This window comes from Lissotriton vulgaris, chromosome 5, assembly GCF_964263255.1.
Source record: "Lissotriton vulgaris chromosome 5, aLisVul1.2, whole genome shotgun sequence".
NCBI lineage: Eukaryota > Metazoa > Chordata > Amphibia > Caudata > Salamandridae > Lissotriton > Lissotriton vulgaris.
In genome coordinates this window covers 267,849,198-267,875,846 of record NC_141693.1, presented here as the reverse complement: position 1 = coordinate 267,875,846, position 26,649 = coordinate 267,849,198, and the positions used below count along the sequence as shown (strand labels likewise).

General features: G+C 46.6%; 1 protein-coding gene across 13 annotated transcripts in view; it reads left to right on the top strand.

Annotated features, from left to right (window-relative positions):
- Window positions 1–26,649, top strand: part of KIF1B (kinesin family member 1B) — a 1,388,545-nt gene that overhangs the window by 765,438 nt on the left and 596,458 nt on the right. For all 13 annotated transcript variants that reach the window (XM_086921360.1, XM_086921359.1, XM_086921355.1 and 10 more), the window contains 3 exons: window positions 19,562–19,691; window positions 19,918–20,080; window positions 22,438–22,528. In XM_086921360.1, the coding sequence (XP_086777486.1) occupies window positions 19,562–19,691; window positions 19,918–20,080; window positions 22,438–22,528 (384 nt within the window). The remainder of the gene's footprint in view (window positions 1–19,561; window positions 19,692–19,917; window positions 20,081–22,437; window positions 22,529–26,649) is intronic.

Genomic DNA, 26,649 nt, shown 5'->3' with positions numbered 1-26,649 from the left:
TCCTTTTGAATTTTCCCTTTTATATTTTCCCAAAATAATATTGGATCTACACCGGCCCATTTAATCGATACTCCATTATTTCCTTGTAATGCTATATCTGTTTGTATGGGTTTACCCCTCTGTTGATGACCCAAACCAATTCTTAGTTTCAAATTAATAGGGTGATGATCACTAAACAGATTTTCACTAATTATCATTTTTTCAACCAGGCCTTTACAATTTGCTGTTATAATAAAATGATCTATATTTTACGCACCCCTCTCGCCTACATAGGTTGGAATAGCAGTATCACTCTCTGCGTTTTCTGGTTCTAGGACAATTAGGTTATATTTAGAGTATTTATAGTTTCTCCATACAGCTCATGAGGAAAATGAGATATCTGACCCCCAAAACAATCAATGAATCCGCATTGCTCTCCTATCGGGATACAGCAAATTTCAGAATTAATATCAAGTTCCCCAAAGAAGATTGGCAGGACTTCCATGAGAACATGCAGGAGGGTGGTCTAGTAGCCAACCAGTTCAGTTCAGTTCAGTGCTTTATTGTACATTTACTAAAAACCATTACAAATAGCTATCGGCAATAATAAAAGTAGCCAACCAAGTCATCAGCGCGGCAGCGGATGCCTCAGATCTCGCCGCGCATGGCTACTCACATGGCATCTGTTCGCAGTGCTCAGCGTGGCTGCGCCTCACAAGTGTTAAGCCAGACTCACAGAAGAAGATCCTTAACTTTCCTTTTAATGGTTCCTCCTTATTCGGGGCTCACTCATGCTGATGAGGAGATGACTAAGATGAAGACTGAGCTGGATATGGTCAAAGCAGTTGGGCTTGAAAAATGGAAGGAGTTTTGCAAACGCTTTCGTCAGAATGACAAACGTCCCTTCCAACAGAGGGTTCAAACCCCTCAATGGTCCTCCCAGAACCAGCAGAGGTCCCAATCCCAGCAGAGGAAGGCGAAACAACAAGCAACAGCAGTCCTCCTCCAAGCAGCCTCCCAAGCAGTGAGGCATTGCTTCCTCCGCACCCGTTCGCCACTCGGGTAGGAGGGAGTATCGTTTTTCACCTGGAAGAGTGGGAAACCGTAAAAAGAGACAGATGGGTGCTGAATATTGTGCAGCATGGTTACTTGATGAGGTTCAAGTCTCCCCCCGCAAGTGTCCCCACAATTGAAGTGCCTTCCTCAACAACACAATCTTCTGTTACAAAGCGAAGGTGTTACCCTCCTCTCCAAGAATGCCATAGAGGAAGTCCCACCTCACCAGCGCAACCAGGGGGTATACTCACGGTAGTTCCTGGTCCAAAAACGAGGAGTAGCCAAAGAGTACAGACCTATCCTCGACCTGCGCCTGCTGAGCAGGTTTATAAGGAAAGAGAAATTTCGAATGCTAGCCCTTCACCAGATTTTCCCACATCTTCACCAGGGAGACTGGATGTGTTCCATCGACCTGCAGGACGCCTACTTTCACATTCCTGTTTCAGTGAAACATCGCAAATTCCTCAGGTTCCAGGTTTCTAGCCAGCACTACCAGTACCGAGTACTTCCGTTCGGGCTCAAATCCGCCCCCCGGACGTTCTCCAAGTACATGGCAAGCGGAAGATCTAAGTCTATCCCTACCTAGACGACTGGCTCCTAAAAAGTTCCACACCTGCACTACTCCCGAGCCATCTCTCGTACTGTCTCAATCTGCTGCACTCCCTGGGGTTGCAAGTCAACTACAAGAAGTCAGTCCTCAACCCCACACAACAGGTAAATTACCTGGGTGCTTCCCTGGACTCAGCAAGGGCAAGCGTGTGTCCTTTGTAGGAGAGGTTGTCATCAATGCTGATCAAGTGCCGCACTCTTCTCAGCTCTACACATCCCACAGCAAGGCAGGCGTCATCACTGCTGGGATCGATGGCCTCATACATATTCATTGTGCCCAATGCAAGACTTCACATTCGGCCCCTGCAACAGTCCCTCGAAGATCAATGTTCACAGAGGTCAGGCTGTTGGAAAGATCGTGTCTCTCTCCCTCAGGCTGCCAGGGACTCCATTAAATGGTGGATGAAGCGCTCACACCTTCTGCAAGGGGTCTCTTTTAATTAGGTTCCTCCGACCCAGACAGTGGTTACAGATGCCTCCCTGCAAGGTTAGGGAGCTCACATGGACCAGCTTCAGGTTCAAGCTCTCTGGTCCGAGACAGAGAGAAGTTATCACATCCACTTCTTGGAACTGAGGGCAGTCCATTTTGCTCTCAAGTCTCTGTACCTGTCCCTACAGTCCAGCTCCATTCAGATTCAGACAGACAACACAACAACAATGTGCTTTCTGAACAAGCAGGGAGGCACCAAGTCACGGGTCCTGTCTCTGGAGCTGTCAGGAAGCTCCACATCGGAGGCTACCCTGCCTCCCGAACTTGCTGACCAAGAACGAGGGGAGAGTATTTAATCCCAACCTCCCGTCTTTGCTATTGACTGCATGGCTCTTGAAGTCATCCAGTACGGACACCTAGACCTCTCTGCTGACTGTATGCACATTCTCAGGGAAGCAAAGAGATCCTCCACCAGATAGTCTTATGCTTTCAAGTGGAAGAGATTCTACCTGTGGTGTAAGGACAACGCTTTTGATCCGACCAAGGGTCAGGAGAAAGTGATCCTCTGCTACCTGCTGTACTTGGCAAAGTTAGGCTTGAAATACCCCGCTATTAGGGTCCAACTGGCTGTCATTACAGCTTACAGAAAGTCTACTACCCAGACTTCATTCTTCCAAATGCCAGTGGTTAAGAACTTTCTAGAGGGACTCAGGAAGGTTTATCCACCAGTGAGATCCCCTTCTCCACCTTGGGAACTTAACATTGTCCTTACTAAAACTTTTGGGCCTATTCACAAGGCGTCTTTGCAGCATTTGACCTGGAAGGCTGCGTTTTTAGTAGCCATCACTTCCGCCTGCAGGGCGAGTGAGATTCAAGCACTGTCCTGCAAGGAACCCTAGACTGTGTTTCCTGCCAATAGAGTGGTGCTACGTATACATCCAAGCTTCCTTTCTAAGGTGGTCTCGGATTTTCACATCATTCAAGTTATTACTCTGCCCACTATCTTTCCTCAACCACCCACTCCCCCGGCGAGATCATTACACTCTTTAGATCTCCGGAGGGTATTGAAGTTTTACCTGGCCGAAACTCTTACACTTTGGAAATCTGACTGGCTCTTTATCAACTACGGTTCCACGAACACCGGTCTAGCTGCATCTAAAAGGTCTATTTCTCGATGGATCGTCTCTTATATCCTACCAGTTAGCTAACAAGACCTTACAAGGCCGACCTAAAGCACACTCTACCAGAGGGAAAGCTTCAACCACAGCTCTTTGCAGCACCTGACGTGGAAGGCCGCTTTTCTAGTAGCGATAACATCAGCGCGCAGAGTAAGTGAGATCCAAGCGCTGTGTGCAAAAGAACCTTATACTGTTTTTCACCACAACAGGGTAGTGTGAAGGGCCCACCCTGCTTTTTTACCAAAAGTCATATCTGATTTCCATATTAATCAGTCAATCTCCCTACCATCCTTTTTTCCAAACCCCACGACTCCTGCAGAGAGGTCTCTTCATTCCTTGGACCTCAAAGGAGTACTTAAATTCTATCTGGAGGGTACCAAGGGCATAAGGAAATCGGATCAATTGTTTCTGAATTATAGTGCCATGAGAACAGGCTCCTCTGCCTCAAAAAGATCCATTTCAAGATGGATTCTATCCTTTATAAAATTGGCTTACCAGTTAGCGCATATATCCTTGTTGTTGTCTCCTAAAGCACACTCCACTAGGGGAAAGGCGGCCACAATAGCTTTCTTGCATGATGGTCCAATGTCAGAAATTTGCAAGGCTGCAACCTGGAGATCGGTTCACACGTTCACAAGGCATTATTGTCTAGAATCCGATTCCAGGGCTGATACTCAAGTGGGCCAGGCTTCCTTGAGACATCTTTTCGGATAGTACTCTATCTATCCACGCTTAGTTATCTGAGCTGATTGGTTAATTTACTGTTATGTTCCTTTGCCTGCAGGTGGATGTGGTGAGGCTCGCTATTCTATTCTGGTATTTATGACTATTGATGAGGATCCCCTGGAAGAGAAGCATTAGCTACTTACCTGAAATCCTAGATCTGAAAGAAACAGATTAGTATTAGTTTCCTTACCTTAGAATATCCCCAGGCGTCAGACTGGATCCGGAAATTTTTGCGTAGCAATACCCCTGCGCGTCGTTAGGCGTCGTCTCTGGCTCCGCGTTCGTCATCGGCGTCGTCTGCGCCGGAATGACGTCGTCGGAGTACTTAGACGCCGCCCATGCACGCTGGCGCCAGCTAGCGCAGATCCGGAGAATCTCTACCCCTTAGTCACTTTTTGACTAAAACTTTTTGATCATTTTGATCCTCTCAAGTCATTCTACGACTCTTCAGGTGCCGGTAGGGATGCCCGGGTTCAAGCCCTGCTCGAAGTGTAGTTGACTGATGTCAAATACCGACCCCCATCGCTGGTGTCTGCAATGCCTAGGCCTCGACCACGACGACCGATCCTGTCCCGACTGTCGAGCCCTTACGTCGAAGGCTAGGCGGGAGCGGTCCCGCAAGTGGCTCGAGCTCCGGCAGTCGGCCCGCGCCATTCGAGGTTCCGGTCCCACGGGTGGTCGAGGGACCGGTCGCGGGGTCGGAGCCCTCGCAGCTCCGGAAGTCGGCATCGGTCTTCTGGTTCCTCCTCAGGTAAGAGGCATGAGAGGTCGGAGCGGCGTCATCGCTCCTCCGACCGCCCCCGACGCTCGCCCGACGCGGCCGAGGTTTTGGGTGGCACCACCCACGCGGCTCCGCCGAAGTCGCAGGCACCGCATCCTGCCCCATACCTTCGGGTCCCTGAGCAAGATGCGACACGGGAGGAGATCGAGCAGTACCTCATGGCCATGAGGTCGCTCTCTTCTCCACCGGGCCCCACGGCGACTTCGGTCCCGGCCGGATCCGGCTTACGACCTCACCGGCGCCGGCCCTGAGGGTGTCACCACCGGTGCCGACTTCGGTCGACGCCGGCCCCAGTTCTTCTGTCGCTCCCGTTCAGCCGTCGACACAGCCCCGTTGGGAGCCGTATGAGACGGCATTGGGTACATTCTTCTTCAACGAACGGGCCAAGATTGTTGATCCTGGCTACCAGGAATTGGGTGACGAAGAGGACTGGGAGGGGTCTGAGGACCCTCTGACACGGGAGTGTCAGGACCAAGCGGACTGGGCAGTGGAGCTTGGGGAGGCCAGCGGTCTGGACCGGTCTCCAGACACTGGTATTGTCTTCCCCCCCCCTTACCGTGGCTACGGAGGAGGGGGCAGCCTATAGCGTAGTGTTGATGCGGGCGGCTAAGGCCTTGAACCTTACGCTCCCCTCAGCGGCCGTGAGGACTAATCTCCTCACCGAGGTCCTCAAACCGCAGTCAAGCTCGGTCGAGCCTCTGCTGCCGTTCAATGAGGCCTTATGTGACGTTCTGTTGGGCACTTGGTCCAAGCCCGCCTCAGGACAGCCTGCGGATAGGAACGTGGCCAGACGCTACCGCCCGGCTCCGGGTGACCCAAGCTTCCTGTCGACCCACCCCACCCCCGAGAGCCTGGTTATCCAGGCTTCTAACTCCCAAACGGCGTTCCCGTCGGCTCCTCCCGACAGGGAATCCAAGAGGTTTGAACAGTTTGGCAAGAAAGTGTTCTCGTCCCTCAGTCTGGGACTGCAGTCAGTCAATACCGCATGCCTCTTGGGTCGCTACACCCACACCCTGTGGGACACGGTTGCGGACGTGCTGCCACAATGCCCTGAGGAGGTCAGGGCTAAACTCGCCCAGGCCCTAGTGGAGGGTCGAGATGCGGCACGGTACTCTATCTGGTCCGGACTGGATACCACCGATACACTGGGCAGAGCGATGGCTACGACAGTGGCGGTTCAACGCCACGCCTGGTTACGATGCGCCAATTTTTCGGCCGATGTCCAGGCTACTCTTCTGGACATGCCGTTTGATGGCCATCGCCTGTTTGGCGACCAGGCAGACCACGCGCTTGAGTGCTTTAAGGACTCCAGGGCTACGGCCAAGTCCTTGGGCCTCTCGGCCCCGCACCAGCAGTCGGGTGCCTTTCGCTCCTTTCGTGGCCAAGGAAGGGGCGCCCCCACACGTGCCGCCAGCCACACACTGCCTCAACAGAATCTTCAGCATGGTGGCGGCCGTGGAAACCACCGGGGAGGCGGACGGGGACAACGGCGAGGCCAGTCCGCACCCGCTCCCGCAGCATCCGCCTCGAAACCTTCCTAGTCCGAGCTTTCAGGCCCCTCCAGCCATGCCACCGCGTGTCGGGGGACCACTTGCGACTTCTGCAGGAGGAAGTTACGGCACTCTTGGGCAAGGGGGCCATCGAGCGCGTTCCTGGGCCAGAAGTAGGGTGTGGTTGTTACTCCCACTACTTTCTGGTACCCAAGAAGGGCAAAGGGGGCCCACGCCCTATCTTGGACCTACGGAACGTCAACGGCTTCCTCCGGAAGGAGAAGTTCAAGATGTTGACTTTGGCTCAGGTCTTGGCTGCCCTAGACCCGCAAGACTGGATGATGGTGTTGGACTTGCAGGAAGCTTACTTTCACATCCCTGTCCTGCCGGCCCACCGGCGTTACCTGCGGTTCACGGTAGGCCTCGAGCACTTTCAATTCACTGTGCTGCCCTTTGGCCTTACCAGCGCCCCACGGGTGTTCACGAAAGTGATGGCGGTGGTCGCAGCTCATCTGCGCAGGTTAGGGGTGTCAGTCTTCCCCTACCTCGACGACTGGTTGTTGAAGGTGAGCTCGCCCCAGACAGTCGTCAACCAGCTCCAGATTATGGCGGATCTCCTGCACCTGCTGGGGTTTTCCATCAACGTTCCGAAATCACACCTGTGTCCCTCCCAAAAGCTCCTCTTCATCGGAGCTGTTCTGGACTCTGCGCAGTTTCGGGTTTATCCTCCCGAGAAGCCAGTCTGGGATATTCAGGCTCTGATTCCGATCTTTCAGCCTTTATCCCGGGTTTCGGTCAGGTTGACGCTGCAGCTCCTGGAGCTGATGAATTCCTGCATCCTTCTGGTGCATCACGCCCGGTGGCGGATGCGGGCTCTGCAGTGGGACCTGAAGTTTCAGTGGGCCCAGCATCAGGGCAACCTGTCCGACCATGTCCTGATCTCGGAGGGCACTGCAAAACAGCTGCAGTGGTGGCTCACGGACCACGATTGGGTCAGCGGCAGATCCCTCTCCCTTCCCCAACCGGAGTACGTGGCTGTGACGGACGCGTCCCTCCAGGGCTGGGGAGGCCACATGGGAGAGGCGGAGATCAGAGGCCTCTGGTCTCCGGCGGAGTCCCAGCTCCATATCAACCTTCTGGAGCTGCGGGCGATTCATCTAGCACTGAAAGCATTCCTCCCCTCTGTCCGAGGGAGTGCAGTGCAGGTGTTCACGGACAACACCACCGCCATGTGGTACTGCAACAAACAGGGCGATGTGGGGTCCTGGACCCTCTGTCAAGAGGCTCTGCTCCTTTGGCAGTGGCTGGAACATCAGGACGTGACCCTGGTGGTTCACCACCTGGCGGGTTCTCTGAACGCCAGGGTGGACAAACTCAGCCGACGGTGCTCGATGGATCACGAATGGCGCTGAACTCTGACGTGGCGCAAGGGGTCTTTCTGCAGTGGGGAGAGCCTTGGTTAGATCTATTCGCCACGAAGAGAACGCGCAATGTCATCAGTTGTGCACGTTGGAATTTCCAAGGCGGCACTCGCTCGGCGACGCATTTCGTTGCGAGTGGAGTTGCGGTCTGTTATACGCCCTTCCGCCTATACCACTTCTGCCCAGAATGCTGAAGAAAATCAGGCGTGACTGGGCCCAAGTCATCCTTGTGGCTCCGGACAGGGCTCGAAGGTACTGGTATCCCGAGCTACTCAATATGTCAGTCGGTCCCCCGATCTGCCTGCCTCTTCAGGAGGACCTTCTGTCGCAGCAGCAGGGGACAGTCCTCCACCCGAACCTGTCCAGTCTCCACCTCCATGCTTGGAGATTGAGCGGCGGCAGTTGAGGCCATTTGACTTGCCTCCTGAAGTCTGTAATGTTGTTCTGGCAGCCAGGCGTCCCTCCACAAAGTCGGTATACGCCTGCCAGTGGAACAAATTTGTGGCATGGTGCACAGCAAAGGCTGTGGATCCCCTTTCTGCCCCTCTTTCTGAAGTTCTTCTTTTCCTTCTTTCTCTTGCCCAGCAGGGCTGTGCTCTGGGCACTATCAAGGGCTACCTTTCTGCCCTTTCGGCCGTCCTAAGGCTGCCTGATCAACCTTCTTTGTTCAAGTCCCCTATAGTAACTCGTTTTCTGAAGGGCATCACACACGTTTCCACCTGTTCCCTTTGTGATGCCTCAGTGGAACTTGAACCTGGTTCTTACTTTCCTGATGTGTGCTCCCTTTGAGCCACTTCATTCTTGTCCTCTCCGTCTTCTCACCTTGAAGACAGCTTTCCTGGTTGCCATCACCTCTGCCCAGAGAGTGAGTGAGCTCTAGGCTCTGTCTTGCAAACCCCCTTTCCTGTCTGTGCATCCGGACAAAGTGGTATTGCGTACCAAACCATCTTTCCTGCCCAAGGTAGTCTCTGCTTTCCACATCGGGCAGTCCATCACTTTGCCATCCTTCTTTCCGCCTCCGCATCCTTCAAAGGATGAAGAGCGGCTCCATCGTCTGGACCCAAAACGTGCGCTTTCATTCTATGTAGATCGCACTCGCCAGTTCCGGTTGGATGACCAACTCTTTGTTGGTTACGTGGGTGCGAAGAAGGGACGGGCGGTGCATAAGCGGACCATCTCTCGGGGGGTCGTCTTATGCATCAAGGCGTGCTACTCCTTGGCTAGAAAGGAGCCCCCAGTTGGGCTGAGGCCCCAATCCACTCGGGCCACGGCGGCTACTACTGCCCTGGGTCGGGGAGTCCCCCTGCAGGACATTTGCCAGGCGGCTACGTGGGCCTCGCTGCACACCTTTGCGAGGCACTACTGCCTGGACAGTCCAGTCCGGAGGGATGGCTTCTTTGGCCGTTCCATCCTCCAGGATTTTCTGGTGTAAGTATTGGTTCGCAGACCCACCTCCGGGGTTGGTATTGCTGGGGTATCTATTCTAAGGTAAGGAATCTAATACTAACCTGTTTCTTTCAGATGAACAAGTTACTTACCTTCGGTAACGATATATCTGTAAGAAACAGTAGTTAGTATTAGATTCCTTACCGCCCCACCCATCCTCCCCGTTCTGCGAACTGATACCTAGGGTTAAGGTCAGCCCCTTTCAGGGCCTTAGTTTCTTGGCACCAGTGTTGGTTCTAGCATGGCTCTGCGTATCTGGCGCGGAAAAGCTGTGTCTAAGAACTGACGTCAGCGCGCATGGGCGGCGTCTAAGTACTCCGACAACGTCATTCCGGCGCAGACGACACCGACGACGAACGCGGAGCCAGAGACGACGCCTAACGACGACCAGGGGTATTGCTACGCAAAAATTTCCGGATCCAGTCTGACGCCTGGGGATATTCTAAGGTAAGGAATCTAATACTAACTACTGTTTCTTACAGATATATCGTTACCGAAGGTAAGTAACTTGTTCTTCTCTTCCAGGGGTATCCTCATCAAAGTCATAAGCAACCCTACCGCCTCCCCGGGCGAAGGATTCTTGTATTTCGAAGGCATTGTCAACTCTTTGTGCATGGCCTTTGAGTCATCGCAAAGAACAACTGACCTAACTGTCATTCCTGAGGCATGATGGTAAGCTGGGGTCATGACTGCCTTAAAGGTACGGTGCCAGTTTATCTCTATGTTGCTATGAGTTAGCTTTTCATTCTTTTTAGACTGTGTTTTTGCAATGCAGCCTGGGAGCTGTATATGCTTTCAGTCCTATCTAAGAGTTTTCTGCTAAGCATTAAAACCGATTCAAAACATGTTTTGCTGTTGTTTTTTTCCCTGTTTCTAATGCATGTTTTTATGATATAATGGGGAGTCCTTACAGCATTATTCAGCTCTAGTGTGTATAAGGCTGCAGTTGCTTATTTTTTATATATATAAATGTCGGGAGTACTTAACTCCCGGTTCATAAACTAATATTACAGCATCTTAGGGCTATCACAAACCAGGACAATACGTATCCCGTAGCCAGACATTTTAGGGAATTCCACCAGAGCAACAATAATCAGTTACAGTACTATGTTATTGATTCTATCTGTCCCAGCAGAAGGGGTGGCAATAGAGAGGCCCAGCTGAGGAAACTTGAAGCTAAATACATTCTTCAGCTTGATACCAAGCAACCTAATGGTTTAAATCTGACAGAGGATATGTATACATGTTTACATTGAGGCCTCCAAATTTAGAATTTTGCTGCTCTGTTATGTTGTATTGTTGTACTATACAAATTTTAAACGGTTTTTAACTTTTGATAGTTATTTATTGTTTTATATGCATCAATACTTATGAACTTGGCTCACCACTTAGCACATGATAGTACTGTACTGTATATTTTGCCCTTTTGCTATTATTCAGGGAGTTCCAATAAGTACTTGCTCTGTTTTTCCAATTTCCTTTATTTTTAATCTAATATGTCATGCCTTAGTGAAATTAATGTGTAGTTTACTGTTAACGGGAGAACCAGCAGTGAGGTCAGTCCCTCTGGGATCAAGTCTGGGCTCAGTCTGATCCAGAGGAACCAGTCCAGAATTATTTTAGTCTAATTTTTTTCTTAAATACACTTTGCACTAATGCACTTTATTATATGAGCACTTTTGGGTACATGTCACTGAGATGGTAGCTATACAAGGGGATTTATCCCGTGATTCAATATACGAGAGACTAGTAACTAAATATTTGTATTAGAAAACCATGGTAATTATATTATTACACATGGGCTCTATGTTTTAATTTGGCATTATATTGCACATATTTATGTAATATTCAGGGAATCAATATTTTAGATATCAATGTATGTTTCAATGGACTTTAACATATATTTTTATCCCCTCAAAAAGCCATTATTCAATCGTCGTTTTCTACAATGTTTTTAACACGATGATGTATCAATTGTTGACTAGTCTGTTTACTATATCCATCCCATGTGGCGTAGCTATTATGTGGCACTAGCACTTTAAAATTAAACTTGCACTATTATCTCGTCATGTGATCAAGGCTCGAATGAGCAGAAACGTTATGGCAACAGCACCTGAATAAACCTGCATCTTATAACTTGGTGGTCCGTGTCTGTTCTTGCCCCACGTCTGGGGAAGTGTCAGCGTGTGGGGAACGGATATATATATATATATATATATATATATATATATATATATATATATATATATATCACATATATGATTGTGTTTCCGGGGTCCTGCGCTTGGGGCGTGAATATTCTAGTGCTTATGACTTTGATGTGGATACCCCTGGAAGGGAACTAGGATGATTACAGGTAAGTAACTAATCCTTCGGTGATCTGTCTAGTACATGCTCTTTGCAGAACAGCAGGCATATTAAACCTTTGCGCTACCTTAGATGAGGCAAAACTGCAACTAGACAAAACTCTGATCCCTCTCCAGCAGGTACAATAATCGCCAGAGTTATCTTGGCTCTTTTATTGTTGCATGAAAACTGTTGGCTACTCAAAGAACTCTGCAGTGCTTTTAATACTGCTGCATTGCTACAAACCTGGCCCCCAGTAACAAAAGTGTCTCACCATCCTACCAAGAAAATGCCTGAAAACTGGTACGAGAAGTCCGGCCTTGTCAGTAAATGGTCCTTTTCAGGAGAAAGGGGCTATGCAGGGGAAAATTCCTCCTCCCTGATTGAGACTTGCTGGGATTTCAATCATAAACTCATACAACATGCAAATGTACTCCATTCCAAAGATATTCTATGAATAATTATACATTTTGAACACACAAAATGTAACCAAATAATGCTGTATTTTCTCTGGCTATAAATATCTATCAACACACATAAGTGATGTACAAAATGAAAGCGCATCCACTGAAGATTGTTAGACTTTGCGCAATAACATTTAATATATCATCTTTATCTATTGTTTAGTAATTGTGTGTGTGTGTGTGTGTGTGTGTATATATGTATGTATATATATATATATGTATATATATATATGTATATATATATATATATATCTATATTGCAAAGTTCTCGCCACGTAAAACGTTTCCCCTTTCAAGAAAATGACGATGAGAGGACCCATGAACTGGTGCAATTCTCTGTGCTTTATTGTGCAAATATCATCGCATATATATATATATATATATATATATATATATATATATATATTAGGACCCATGAACTGGTGCAATTCTCTGTGCTTTATTGTGCAAATATCATCGCATATATATATATATATATATATATATATATATATATATATATATATATATATATATATATATATATATATATATATATATATATATATATATATATATATATATATATATATATATATATATATATATATATATATATATATATATATATATATATATATATATATATATATATATATATATATATATATATGAGCAAGGCTACACGTTAGCCGAAACGCGTCATCCTGTCTGATAAAATTTTGCACCTGATTAAATAAGTCACTGCAGCCAGCAGTGGGGAAGTTATTCTGGAGTTATCCAACACAAAGAAGGAAACGCTCACTCAGACTTACGTACATGCAAAGGTTTTACTTCCAAACATGACGAGTTCCGTCTACAGCTGTGGCCTTGATCACATGCACATGAATGAAAAATCACAGTGCTTAAATTCCCATGAGAAATAAACAACAGACTGTGCATGGGTGAGGATACAAAAAACATAATGTTCCTTGCATAGACCTAAAAAACATACAAACAAAAATTGGATACTGGCACTACAACATAATAGGTAAATGCAATAAACGTCCGCACATACAATTGAAAGCTGTAATTGTAATTCCAGAGGCCAGCAACATATCCTAGTTGGCGGTCTAGTGGAAGGAGGAGTCTGGGTTGCGAGCACTTATTGGACGGCAGGCGGGCTCCACAAGTAAAAGACATTTGCAGTTGTAAGGCGCTGACGAAGGCTCACCCGCCGAAATGCATCCGCCGCCACTGACATCTGTTGAATAAAGCGGGCTGTTTCCCTGAACCTACCTCTGGCCTCTGATTTCTTGCACAGGAAATTATTCGTCATATATTCTGCGCCTGCTGGAAGACGCAGTACAGTTGGCCCTGCTACGTTAAGAGCCCAAGCTAATTCTGGCACCCTGCTGCTCGCAGCATCTACACAATCGAGGTATCGATACAGCGGAAGGCCACCAGGACCCTCAGACGGACGTGGGAACATGAAGATATTTTATCTCAACAGGACGAGTAACCTCACATTTGGCCTCGCATCTTCCAATTTACCCACCTGAGGCAAGCGGTTGTAGCAGTACGAGGCGGCAAAGGGGAACATCCGTGGACTCTCAATCGGATGGTTTGATTCCTTTACTACCCGCCGGCAGCTTGCACGAATTGAAGGTTCTTACACTCCTCCCCCATACCACCAACCCATTTCTTGCCGCTACAGTGCATTCTGGGTAATGCAGTTCCATAGACTTAACGAGAACCGGCACAGGTGTGCCTACAGCAATGGAAGGAGGAGTCTGGGTTGCGAGCACTTATTGGACGGCAGGCGGGCTCCACAAGTAAAAGACATTTGTAGTTGTAAGGCGCTGACGAAGGCTCACCCGCCGAAATGCATCCGCCGCCACTGACATCTGTTGAATAAAGCGGGCTGTTTCCCTGAACCTACCTCTGGCCTCTGATTTCTTGCACAGGAAATTATTCGTCATATATTCTGCGCCTGCTGGAAGACGCAGTACAGTTGGCCCTGCTACGTTAAGAGCCCAAGCTAATTCTGGCACCCTGCTGCTCGCAGCATCTACACAATCGAGGTATCGATACAGCGGAAGGCCACCAGGACACTCAGACGGACGTGGGAACATGAAGATATTTTATCTCAACAGGACGAGTAACCTCACATTTGGCCTCGCATCTTCCCATTTACCCACCTGAGGCAAGCGGTTGTAGCAGTACGAGGCGGCAAAGGGGAACATCCGTGGACTCTCAATCGGATGGTTTGATTCCTTTACTACCCGCCGGCAGCTTGCACGAATTGAAGGTTCTTACACTCCTCCCCCATACCACCAACCCATTTCTTGCCGCTACAGTGCATTCTGGGTAGTGCAGTTCCACGGACTTAACGAGAACCGGCACAGGTGTGCCTACAGCAATCGAAGGAGGAATCTGGGTTGCGAGCACTTATTGGACGGCAGGCGGGCTCCACGAGTAAAAGACATTTGCAGTTGTAAGGCGCTGACGAAGGCTCACCCGCCGAAATGCATCCGCCGCCACTGAGATCTGTTGAATAAAGCGGGCTGTTTCCCTGAACCTACATATATATATATATATATATATATATATATATATATATATATATATATATATATAGCAAGGCTACACGTTAGCCGAAACGCGTCATCCTGTCTGATAAAATTTTGCACCTGGTTAAATAAGTCACTGCAGCCAGCAGTGGGGAAGTTATTCTGGAGTTATCCAACACAAAGAAGGAAACGCTCACTCAGACTTGCGTACATGCAAAGGTTTTACTTCCAAATATGACGAGTTCCGTCTACAGCTGTGGCCTTGATCACATGCACATGAATGAAAAATCACAGTGCTTAAATTCCCATGAGAAATAAACAACAGACTGTGCATGGGTGAGGATACAAAAAACATAATGTTCCTTGCATAGACCTAAAAAACATACAAACAAAAATTGGATACTGGCACTACAACATAATAGGTAAATGCAATAAACGTCCGCACATACAATTGAAAGCTGTAATTGTAATTCCAGAGGCCAGCAACATATCCTAGTTGGCGGTCTAGTGGTTAACCTACGTAGTTTGTACATTCCCTACACGTGGTAAACATGGTGCGGAAATATAGTAAAATACATTATCTACATATTGCACTGTCCAGATTTCACAGGTAAATACATATCATCAAATGATGCCAGTACGTATTACACAAATAGTACACTGGAATACACAATGTTGCTGAAGCTGCACTTCGTGGTGGGTAATGACAGCGGAGGGATGCAGACATGGTTCGTGCTGAATGTGGTTTTGCACGTATTGTAATGCACCGGACTGGTATATCTAGCGGGTAGGTGGTAGACCAAGACTAGAGTAGATTGCAGGGCATCTGTGTGTCATCCAAATATTTATTAGTCATAAATGTACAAAGAATGATAAGAGTGCTGCCATGCCTCCACATGCTCCACAGTCATGTGCACACAAGTAAAAGGGCCTGGGTTTAGCATCGGAACCCCAAGTAAAATCCCTGTTGTGTGGGTACCACTTGCAAGACAGGAGATTGGAAGGTTTTGAGGAAGGGGGGGAGGGGTTGCCGGTGTGTGAACTTAGTTTTGCCTGTAATCGATTGCTGATGGGTTGGTAAATGAAACAATCCTAATCCATGTATGCAATTATGGTCAAGTGACCAACCCCAACAATATTAGAGCACCCCAGTCATAACTTACAAAAATAAACACTTCCACTGGATGCGAGTTTGTGGTAACTGAAAAGTTAAGGCAGAAAAAGAGTGTGTTGGGGGTATGGGTGTGGGGAGGGGGGGCAAACAATGTTCCACAAAAACTGAAAGAAGTGCCAAGTCCTATCTGAAATGTCCAGCTGCACTGTGCAGATAGCCGAAGAAAAGGGTAGGGGCCTCATAAAAAAGGATGAGTCAATGTGTCCTGAAGGACCCTTTCCTTTCCTCCTGTAAAAGTAGACCGCAAACTGGTGCTCCCGATGTATCTGAGCTACTTGGGCATATCAGAACATATATTACATGATTAGTGCTACTTGTAAGAAACTGCTATTTTGGCTTGTGTTGCCACTATGAGTTTCATAGGATTCAGTTATCTTTCTGCCTTTACATGATTTGCTTCAGCCACAGGGGAAGACACCTCTAAGGTTATGTTCATGGTAGTTATTGGAGGGAGTAATGTCACTATTTCCTAGGATGTCTCTGAAAGATGAAGCCCTTTGATATGTAACACAAGAATAGTCTCCTAGGCCAGATTTTCGACAATATACGTTTGATCTTCCTGGAGCTGTTATTGTAAGAAAGTATGAGTCTAGTGGTGGGCTCATAATTGGCTGGGATGGTTTTGTCAAAGAAGATTTGGTTTCTCTGTGTAGTATTCACTCTTTGGATAGCTTTTCTCTGTACCCACTCCAGGTACCTTCTTTCCCTGAATCTATTTAGCATAATATTGCTCTCACTAAAAGAAGTTTCCTCAGTGCTTCAATTTCTTCTTAGGGGATAAACCAATTGAGGTTATCAGGATGGGCACTCAGAGCGTGAAGGATACTGTTGCCAGCCATGGCTTTTCTGAAGTGTTTGGTCTGTACTTTGTTATTGATAACCTCAACAGTGACCTCCAGATACTTAATGCTAGTGTAGCTCTTCATATGCATGAATATCAGATTCAGGGAATTCCTGTTGAATTTAGACACAAACTCTGTGGCTGCATCCATCGACCCTTTTCAGATGATAAACAAGTTGTCGATGTAGCCACAGAAGTACATTATACATGTATGGTACAGGTGTGATGTCTCTTCCCAATCGTTCCTCCCATCTGCCAAGGAACAGATTCACCAGACTGGGGGCAAAACAATTCTGCATGGCAGCCCCTAGGAAAGATGTTGTTCTTCAAACCGTGACGTATCATGTCTATGCACGATATTTTGTGTGTCTGGCTTTCAGGATATGTATACTTCAATGCCTTGGTCATGATCAATGACTTTATATAAGGACCCCACATTAAAGAGTAAACATTCATGATCCCATGCTAGGTCAGAGATTTTCCCTAGGAAATCTTTAATGTCTCTGACATATGAGGGGATGTGTAAAGAAATTCACTCTGAATGTAATCTACATATCTAGAGATGTTCTCAAGGACGCTACCCCATGATACATGTATCTGGAGCTTGCTCTGGACATGGATCTGGAGCTTGCATCCTCGAATCCTGTCAAAGCTAACAAATATTTTCCTCAAATTTCACCAGTGTGCAAGGCACAAGTCCCCTCAAAGTGAGAAGAATGTAATCCTGTACAAATTGTCACTAATAGGAGTAGGTAACTGACCCCCACAAGGTCTGTCTGACACAATGTCTGTCAGACACAATGGGTCTTGCCGGGCGGAGTTTCAGCGTTTTTGTGTCCCTTAGGAAATAAGTATAATATGGACAGCTTTGGATATTCTTCCCTATGGAAACAATATTCCTCCCAGTCAATTAGATCACGGGCCTGCCAGTCTACTAACTTGTCCCAGATGTTTATAATGCTGTTCGTATAGACAGATTTGTTTATGGTCTCATAGAATGTACTTTCGTTGAGCTGTTTCAGTGCTTCCTGGACATATATTTCCCTGTCCATGATGACTATATTGCTACCTTTGTTTGAGGGACAGATAACTATGCTATCATCATTCGCCAATGCTTTGATAAGCTCTAAATCTTCTATAGTGAGATTATGCTTGTTGTCAAAGATGGGGCGGTAGCTACGTTTTTTCAGTTCAAGGTAACCATGTCATGAAAGATGTCTGTTATCATGTGGCATCATGAGCATAAAAGCAGATGGTGGTTTAGAACCACTATTGCATGCAGAGTCATGAACAGTGACTATTTCATCCAAACAACCTTCAATGTCTCCATCTTTGGTTACAAAACCATGGAGTGATGCTAAAGTATCTATATCACCCAAGGTTAAAATTTCTATGTTACATTTGGTGGTGAGATTACTGGACATAGGGTCATTGCTACTTCTGTGTTTAGTGGGTTTCAGAAGGTGCCACTTGCTCAATTTCAATTTGCAAATATACCTAAATACATTAATTTTAGTGTCTATATAGTTAAATCCTCGTAGGGACAAAAGGAGAGGCCTAGGCAAAGTAAGAGCTTTTCTTCCTCACTTTAAGTTCTTTTATGGAGATTAATGACAGTCATGTTTACCATGTTCATATCCATTATGGTACTATTGTTGAGCTGTCCATGTTGCTTTCCATGCACCCTCTTGTGACCATTGCACTTCTTATTTTTCCTCTGCCGGATTCTTTGGCACCTCTGGTGGCTCTTCCCGTCCTCCACGGTGCAGCTGGACATTTCAGATGAGACTTGGCACTTAATTCGTTTTTCTTTTAACATTATTTCACCTTTTCAGTTACCACGTACTGGCATCGATTAGAAGTGTCTATTTTTGAGCTGACGGCTGGGAGTCTCTGATATTGATGCGGTTGGGCACTTGACTATAATACCATACACTGATTAGGATTGCTTCACTTACCAGTCCATCAGCAACTAATTACAGACATTATTGGGTCCACACACAGCCCCCCACCCCCCCTTACCCTATACCTTCCAATTCTCCGGTCTTGCCAGTGGTACCCACACAACAGAGATTTCACTTGGAGTTTCCTTTGGGGTTCCAATGCGCTAGACTCGGGCCCTTTTACTCGTGTGCACACGACTGTGGAGCATGTTCAGGCATGACAACAATCTTATCATTCTTTGTGTATTTATGACTTTAAACTATTTGGATGACACACGCATACCCTGCAATCTACTCTACTCTAGTCTTGGTCTGCCGCCTCCCCGCTAGATATACCAGTCCTGTGCATTACCATACATGCACTACTACATCCAGCATGCACTATGTCCGCATCCTTCCGCTGCCATTACCCACCACGGATGGCAGTTTTCAACATTATGTTTTCCAGTGTACTATTTGTGGAATAGGTACTGGCATCACTTGATATTTATTTACCTGTGAAATCTGAATGACAGTGCAATAGGTTGATAATGTATTTTACTCTATTTCCGCACCATGTTTACTGTGTGTAGGGAATGCACCTACTACGTAGGATAACTACTAGACTGCCAACCACTATATGTTGTTGGTCTCTGGAATTACAATTACAGCTTTCAATTGCAAGGAACATTAACTTCTTTGTATTCTCACCCATGCACAGTCTGTTTATTTCTCATTTGGAATTTAAACACTGTGATTTTTCATTCATGTGCATGTGATCAAGGCTGTGGCCGAAACGCATCCTGTTTGGAAGTAAAACCTTTGCATCTATGCAAGTCTGAGTGAGCGTTACCTTCTTTGTGTGGATTTCTTGTTGGATCTTTCGCCGGTGAGCTTGTCCGGCATAACGCTCCACATCTCATGGGCTCTGGTGAAGTATCAAGCTGTTGGTGTATATGTTGAAAAATAATACGTGCGTATTTCACGTCGTCAGTATTTAATGAAATCACCAAAATTGAGTAGCTTCATGTGAAAAAGGTCTCTCCATTGGGAATGATGGGTGGTGTGAACTACTGGAATCAATAGAAGGCTAGTTTTTTACTACCTCTGCATTAGTATGTTTAGCCCATTCCCGAGTTTATTTCCTTTTTCTCTCATATTGTTTAGAGTGACTTCAATTCTGTGCCAGTGAGTCAATCAGGTCTTTCTCTAGAAGAACTTCGGATTGTGGAAGGACAGGGCCAAAGTTCAGAAATTAGCTCTCCACCTGAAGAGATCAATAGACTTGCTGAAATGGGTAAGTGTATGTCACTCTAATTTCCATGGGACAGTAATGCCATTTTGGGTATTGTTTTCAAAGTTTAGGTAAAAATAAATAGGTTAACTATTGCATGGTACAACTCCAGGTTTTAGTGCCTGACATGACAAAGTGTTCTTGTCTTCAAGTATCTTTGTGTTTTCTTCACAGATGTTGTATATTTGATGGTTTTGTTTCTATCATTTTTTTTAATCTGGTTGTATAGATCTTAAGTCTGGTAACCTGCGAGATGGGAAAATGGTGATGGAAGGCTTTTCAGAGGACGTTGGTGACCTCCTGAAGCTAGGCAGTATCTTTACTTTCCGAGTCACAGTTCTGCAGGCTAGTGGGATCCAGCCAGAGTATGCGGACATTTTCTGCCAGTTCAAGTGAGTTAACACTAGATTTCAAACCATGGGAAATGAATCCACTTTTATTACATTAGATAGTAGTAGATGCATTAGATTTTAGATTATAGAGGGGCAATCTATAACCCATCCGAACCTAGTGGTATGGATTTGGAGAGATGTTTGTTTTCAGTTTGACTTTCTCTTCTTTCTGCCTCTTGACAATTAGTTGCAGCTTCATAGATCCTGTACAGACTTCATCACTACCAGTAAACTTTAAGGTGGGATCGTTTAGGGCAATAGGAAGCAATTTTCTTTGTTTAACTTCTTTTTTTGTCACCGAAAGTCCCCACTAAGCCAACCAAGGCGAGAAAGATGCTGATCTCTGAATCAATATTTTGAATACATTTTTAATTAGATTTCTAAGCTTCTGAATAACTAATAAACTGCCTCCTAGACTCAAACTTTAAACCCCCAAGTGTGAGTGATACATGGTATCAGAAATGCACTAAAGTGGCATCAGTGGAAGTGACTACCTTCTAAGTATATCTGAAAGCATCTCCCCTTTGTTAATCTGTTCATAGTGAAAGTTGCAACACATGCTAACCTTCTTAACGAAAAACTATCTTGATTTTCAAGTATCATAATGTTTCTTTTTTTTTTGGGTCGGAATTGTTAATCAATTTTTTCCTTAAATCTTTGAGCTTTAAGCACTGCAGGAAGTAAAGGAGTGGTATGTGTAGTTATTAGTGTCTCACAAACCTTCTTGAAGTATGTTGTGTAGACTTAAGACCCCATTTTCCTTTGCAGACCCACTCATTTCAGGATTAAGCAAATACAGTAACATGAGCTATATGTAGGTTTGTTTAAGACTGAAAACTAGGTCACCTACTTTCTTTAAAAAGTATTACTTGTGTTTAATAATGGATACTTGTAACTGCAGATTCCTCCCATTGTGAATACCTCCTTGTGCCTGACTGTGTCTGGAAAATATTTTGAGCAATTCCCTTGTACATCAATATGTGCTATCAAAGCTAGAAATTCCTTTTCTCAAATTTCACCAGTGTGCATTGGACAAGTCCCCTCCAAAAACTAGAAGAATTTAATCCCAAAAAGATTGTCACAAATAGAGGTAGGGGACTGACGCCCACTAGGTCTGTCTGATGTCTTGACTCCTCATATGATTTAATGTCCTGCAACAAATGCACAGAGGTGAATTCCAAAGCCAACAGGACCATGAACCCAAGTTATACCTTTCAATTGGTGACATGCCATTCAGTGAGGCACTTACCAGCATACTGCTGGACAATTGGGCAAAACCACAATCTTGCCCATCAGTAAAATACCAAATAGCAATGAGACACAAACCTGTTCCAGGAGACTGCCTTAATCCTGCAATCCTTCCACAGCCTATGCCAGAAAGCCTGGTAGTTGAGGCGTCTACCATCAGGTTAAACCCCAATGCATTTTTGACCACCCCATCAGACCAAGTTGAAACATATGGAAACTTTTGCCAGATGCATGTTCTGTTAGATTTGCCCTTGTTGAACTCCAGTTGCCTCCTGGACACATACTTGCCATCATTATGGATATGCTGATATAGATCGGATCAGCCATTCCAGAGGACCTCAGAACCATCCTCCAGTATTGTTTTCTCTGCGAGACAGGTGAATTACTTTTTGCGGTCAATAGTTTCTTTTCTGTGGCTATTATTTAGTCATGTATCAAATTTTACTTTTCTGGCCCATCATATTTGGTTGTTAGTCTCTGATGTGGGGCAGATCAATTGGCAGAATGGATGGCACTAGTGCTCATTGAGATTTCCAGTACTTAGGCTGCTTCAATTTATTAACCCCTTGCATGCTCATGATGAGCTGAGCTCGTCATGAGCTACAGTGCTCCGGTGCTCATGACGGCCATTAGAACGCTCGCACGCTGGGATAATTCCCCTGCTGTGCTGAACGTTGTATTGAAACGGGTGTGGCTCGGCCGTGACGAGCTCAGCTCGTCATGAGCACAGGAGCACTGTAGCTCATGACGAGCTGAGCTTGTCATGAGCACTGGGGCGCTGTGCGCCCCCCCAGCACAGCAGGAAAATTACCCCGGCAGCTAAGGGGTTAAAGTTGTGCAGATCCATGACTGAGGCTACACACTTCCACCTGGCGCTGGTGAGTTGATACTCTCTGCAAAAATATATCCAAATCCAGTCTGACACGTTTGAATGGTTCACCTAAGAAATATAACAGAGTCTACTCATCCTAATAGCAATATTGTGACTGTGAGTAAATAACATACTTTTTAGCCCTCTCATGAGAAGTCTTCTCTAAAATATGAATAGTATCAGAGAAGTATTCATCAAATGTTGGTAACGTCCAATCCCCCCAAAAATTTTATTTCAGCTTTTTGCACCGTCATGATGAAGCTTTCTCCACTGAACCTCTGAAAAATAATGGCCGTGGAACTCCCCTTGGATTCTACCATGTACAGAATGTGAGTGCCTCTAACTGTTTGAATATTTGTATACATATATATGTAATACCATAGCTTGATTTTCTGTGTTGAGAGCTTCTTCTGATAATTGAAGATCATTCTGAGCAACTTCCGAAACTTGTGGGTATTAGATAAGGGTACATAAAGGGCAAGTAACTTAAACACCGCCTCTTGAATACCCCAGTCCTGGTCCAGTAAACACACCGCATTAATGGCACATGAGCTGTATCACAAAAGAGTTAACAGTGGGTTCCTCAAGTACTAATATTTTATCTTCTTAAACTTCTTTATGAGTCATGTCCGAGAGGTGAGTGTCTCATTGTGGCAAGTCTTCTCATGCAGTACATGAGATGACACTTGTAGGAGGCTTGGTTAGTATATGTTGCACACCTATTTAAGTGAAGCATATTGCACTGATCCAGACAACCCTTATAATGATTTTAGTGGTCTTAGACAACCATAGAAAGCTCTCAAAGTGGTAGCTGCAGAGAGCAGCCTTCAGGCTTAGTCCAGAAGGAGTGTGAAGCAGTTTGTTTTACCAGAACTAATCATATACTGTAGGTTAAACAAAAAAGAACCACACAGTTTAGTTATAGAAATAAGTATATTTATTATACGCACTCAGTAACACATTAGTATATATCCTACCCAGAGATATCAACACAATACACACAATATTTCAAATGTAAACAGGTAAGTAAGTACAAATACACAGTGGTCTCCAGGAGGAGCCCAAACCATATACTAAAGAAGCGGAATGCGAACTGTGACGAAAGTGGGCACTTGGATAAGAACACTTAGAAGAGCAGGGGACCCAAGAGACCACAGAGGTAAGTAGAGGATGTAGCATAATGGCTAGGGTGGTCGATCACAAATCTGGGGAATTGGGTTCGAGTCTCAGCATTGATGCTCAACACCCTGTGATTTTGGACAAATCACTTAATCTCCCCGTGCCTAACAAAAAAAATGTGTACTTGTGTAAAGGAACTGGTGCTCATGTAAAGCGCTCTGATTCCTTGGGGTCAAGTTTGCGCTATATAAAACTACGAAATAAAAGAAGAAAAAAAAGTGCCTAGGAACCCTACGGAGGCTGTGTGCCGAGTGGAAACACAGCTGCTTACTCCGTGCAAGTCAATGGGAAAGTGTCACTTGCAGTTCTAAGAAGGACCCTTCCCAGTGGTCCTTTAAGAAACTCGTAGAAGACAGGTTATTGTAGTCACCCCACCCCCGTGCATACCCCTGGAACCAGGACACATACACCAGTGAATCCGGGTGCATAGGTATGAAGTGACATCAGAACCCGCAGCAGACCACAGTGTAGGAGTTCAGAAAAGATGCCGCTGACGAAGGTGGAAGAGTCCGGTGGAATTCAAGGATGGATTCTGGAAGAGAAGAACCTGCAAGCAGAGGGCACATAGTCTAGGCCACTCTGAGGTGACCAGGAAGCACGGAATAGCAATGATCACCAATGACTGAAGATGCAGAAGTTATGACAGTGATCTTGTTGCTGCACCTGTGAGGACCAGGTGATGCTGTGGAAGACCAGGGACAGTTCACTAGCTGTCTCACGTCGGAAGTCAAAAACCAGGGGGTCGTGTCCGGAGGGAGCATCAACAAGCCTTAGCAGCAGCAACAGACATGGTTAACGAAAAAGGTGCAACGTTGGAACTAGCACGGTCCAACGGACTCACCAATTGCAGGAGAGTGAGAGCAGTACAGAACAAGCAAAGACGACCTTCAAGAGGACCCCCAGGCATAGGAGTCTCAAGAGTACCTCGAGCAGCTCACAAAAGATGCATGCCCATGGTGCACAGGACAAATATCTTGGCAGGAAGAGATGCTGGAGGTTGGAGCGTCTTGTGGCTCAAAAGTCTTGACAACGGCAAGTGAACGTTGTTCACAGGTGTTCTGTTCCAGTGATTCTGACGAGGGATACTGTTCTCGAAGTTGCTGAGAGGTCAGGGCAGGCCTTGAGTGAGTTGCAGATCCACCAGCTATGTTGCTGAGCCTTTCAAAGTCTGTGGGATGTCAGGAGCAGCAGACCTGTCAGCTTTATTGCGATGCCTGCAGATTCAGGGGAGGGACTCCTTCACTCCAAGGGAGATTGCTTTGGGTGTCCTTGATGCCCATGGCCAGGAGGGGAATCTGCATGAAGCACAGGCACACGCGACGAAGAGCGCCTGTAGAACAGTGAGACCAGGAGCAGCAGGAGTCTTCCTTGGTCCCTCTTTCCCTCTATCTCCCCCTCTCTTCTCTTCTTTCTTTTATCCTTTTTTCCTTTCTTGCATTCCATTGTCCAATTCTTGCCTGATTGCTTTGTATTTTATAATACTGATATATAGTATGTTTTCCATTGCAATCCTGTTTTTCAATAAATTCTTTTTTGAAACATAAAAAGGAGTCTTCCTTGGTGCAGTCTCATTTCCAGGCGAAGTCCAAAGTGCCTAGACATTTGAAGTTGAAGTGGTTTTGAGTTTGAATCTTGTCCCACGACAAATCTGAAGAGCCACCCGGTGCCATAGGGAAGAGGGGGCACTAGTGAGCCCGGCTTCAAGACAGCCACCACCCTGTGAGGCTCTGCAGGCTGGATGGACGATCCGATATAAATCTGGCAGTCCAGACAGACATCGATTGCCCAAATTGAAGAGGAATAGCCACACAACTACTGGGGCACAGACTCCAAATCAACCTTCTGGAGCTGCGGGCGATCCGGCTAGCACTGAAGGCATTCCTTCCCTCTGTCCGGGGAAGTGTAGTGCAGGTGTTCACGGACGACACCACCGCCATGTGGTACTGCTACAAACAGGGCGGTGGGGTCATGAACCCTTTGTCAGGAGGCTCTGCACTTCTGGCAATGGCTGGCACACCAGGGTATCACCCTGGTGGTTCAACACCTGGCAGGTTCCCTGAACGCCAGGGCGAACAAACTCAGCCGCCGGTGCATGATGGATCACGAATGGCGTCTGAACTCGGACGTGGCGCGAGGCCTCTATCAGCAATGGGGAGAGCCTGAGTTAGATCTATTCCCCACAGAAGAGAACGTGCAACGTCCTCAGTTCTGCGCGTTGAAATTTCCAAGGCGGCACTCGTTCGGAGACACTTTACGCCGCGAGTGGAGCTGCGGCTATTGTACGCCTTTCCGCCTATACCACTTCTGCCCAGAATGCTGAAGAAGATCAAGCGCGACCGGGCCCAAGTCATCCTTGTGGCTCCAGACTGGGCACTAAGGAACTGGTATCCGGAGCTACTCAGCATGTCAGTCGATCCCCCGATTCGTCTGCCTCTTCAGGAGGACCTTCTGTCGCAGCAGCAGGGGACAGTCCTCCACCCAAACCTGTCCGGTCTCCACCTCCATGCTTGGAGATTTAGCGGTGACAGTTGAGGCCATTTGACTTGCCTCCTGAAGTTTGTAATGTGATTCCTGCAGCCAGGCGTCCCTCCACAAAGTCGGTATACGCCTGCAGGTGGAACAGATTTGTGGTATGGTGCACAGCAAAGGCTGTGGATCCACTCTCTGCCCCCCTTTCTGAGGTTCTCCTCTTTCTTCTTTCTCTTGCCCAGCAGGGCTTTGCTCTGGGCACTATCAAGGGCTACCTCTCTGCCCTTTCCGCCTTCTTAAGGCTACCTGATCAGCCTTCTTTGTTCAAGTCCCTGATTGTAAATAGGTTCTTGAAGGGCATCACTCATATGTCCCCCCCCTGTTCCTTTCGTGATGCCCCAGTGGGACTTGAACCTGGTTCTGACTTACCTGATGTGCGCTCCTTTTGAGCCGCTTCCTAACTGTCCTCTCCATCTTCTTACACTTAAGACTGCTTTCCTGGTTGCCATCACCTCTGCCAGGAGAGTGAGTGAGCGCCAGGCTCTTTCCTCCAAGCCTTCTTTCCTTTCTGTCCATCGGGACAAGGTTGTGTTGCGGACAAGACCCTCTTTCCTGCCCAAGCTAGTCACAGCCTTCCACATCAGGCTGTCCATCACCTTGCCCACCTTCTTTCCGCCTCCACATCCCTCTAAAGAGGAAGAGCCGCTCCACCATCTGGACCCAAAACGTGCGCTCTCATACTATCTGGATCGCACACGCCAGTTCCGGGTGGATGACCAACTCTTTGTTGGTTACGTGGGCG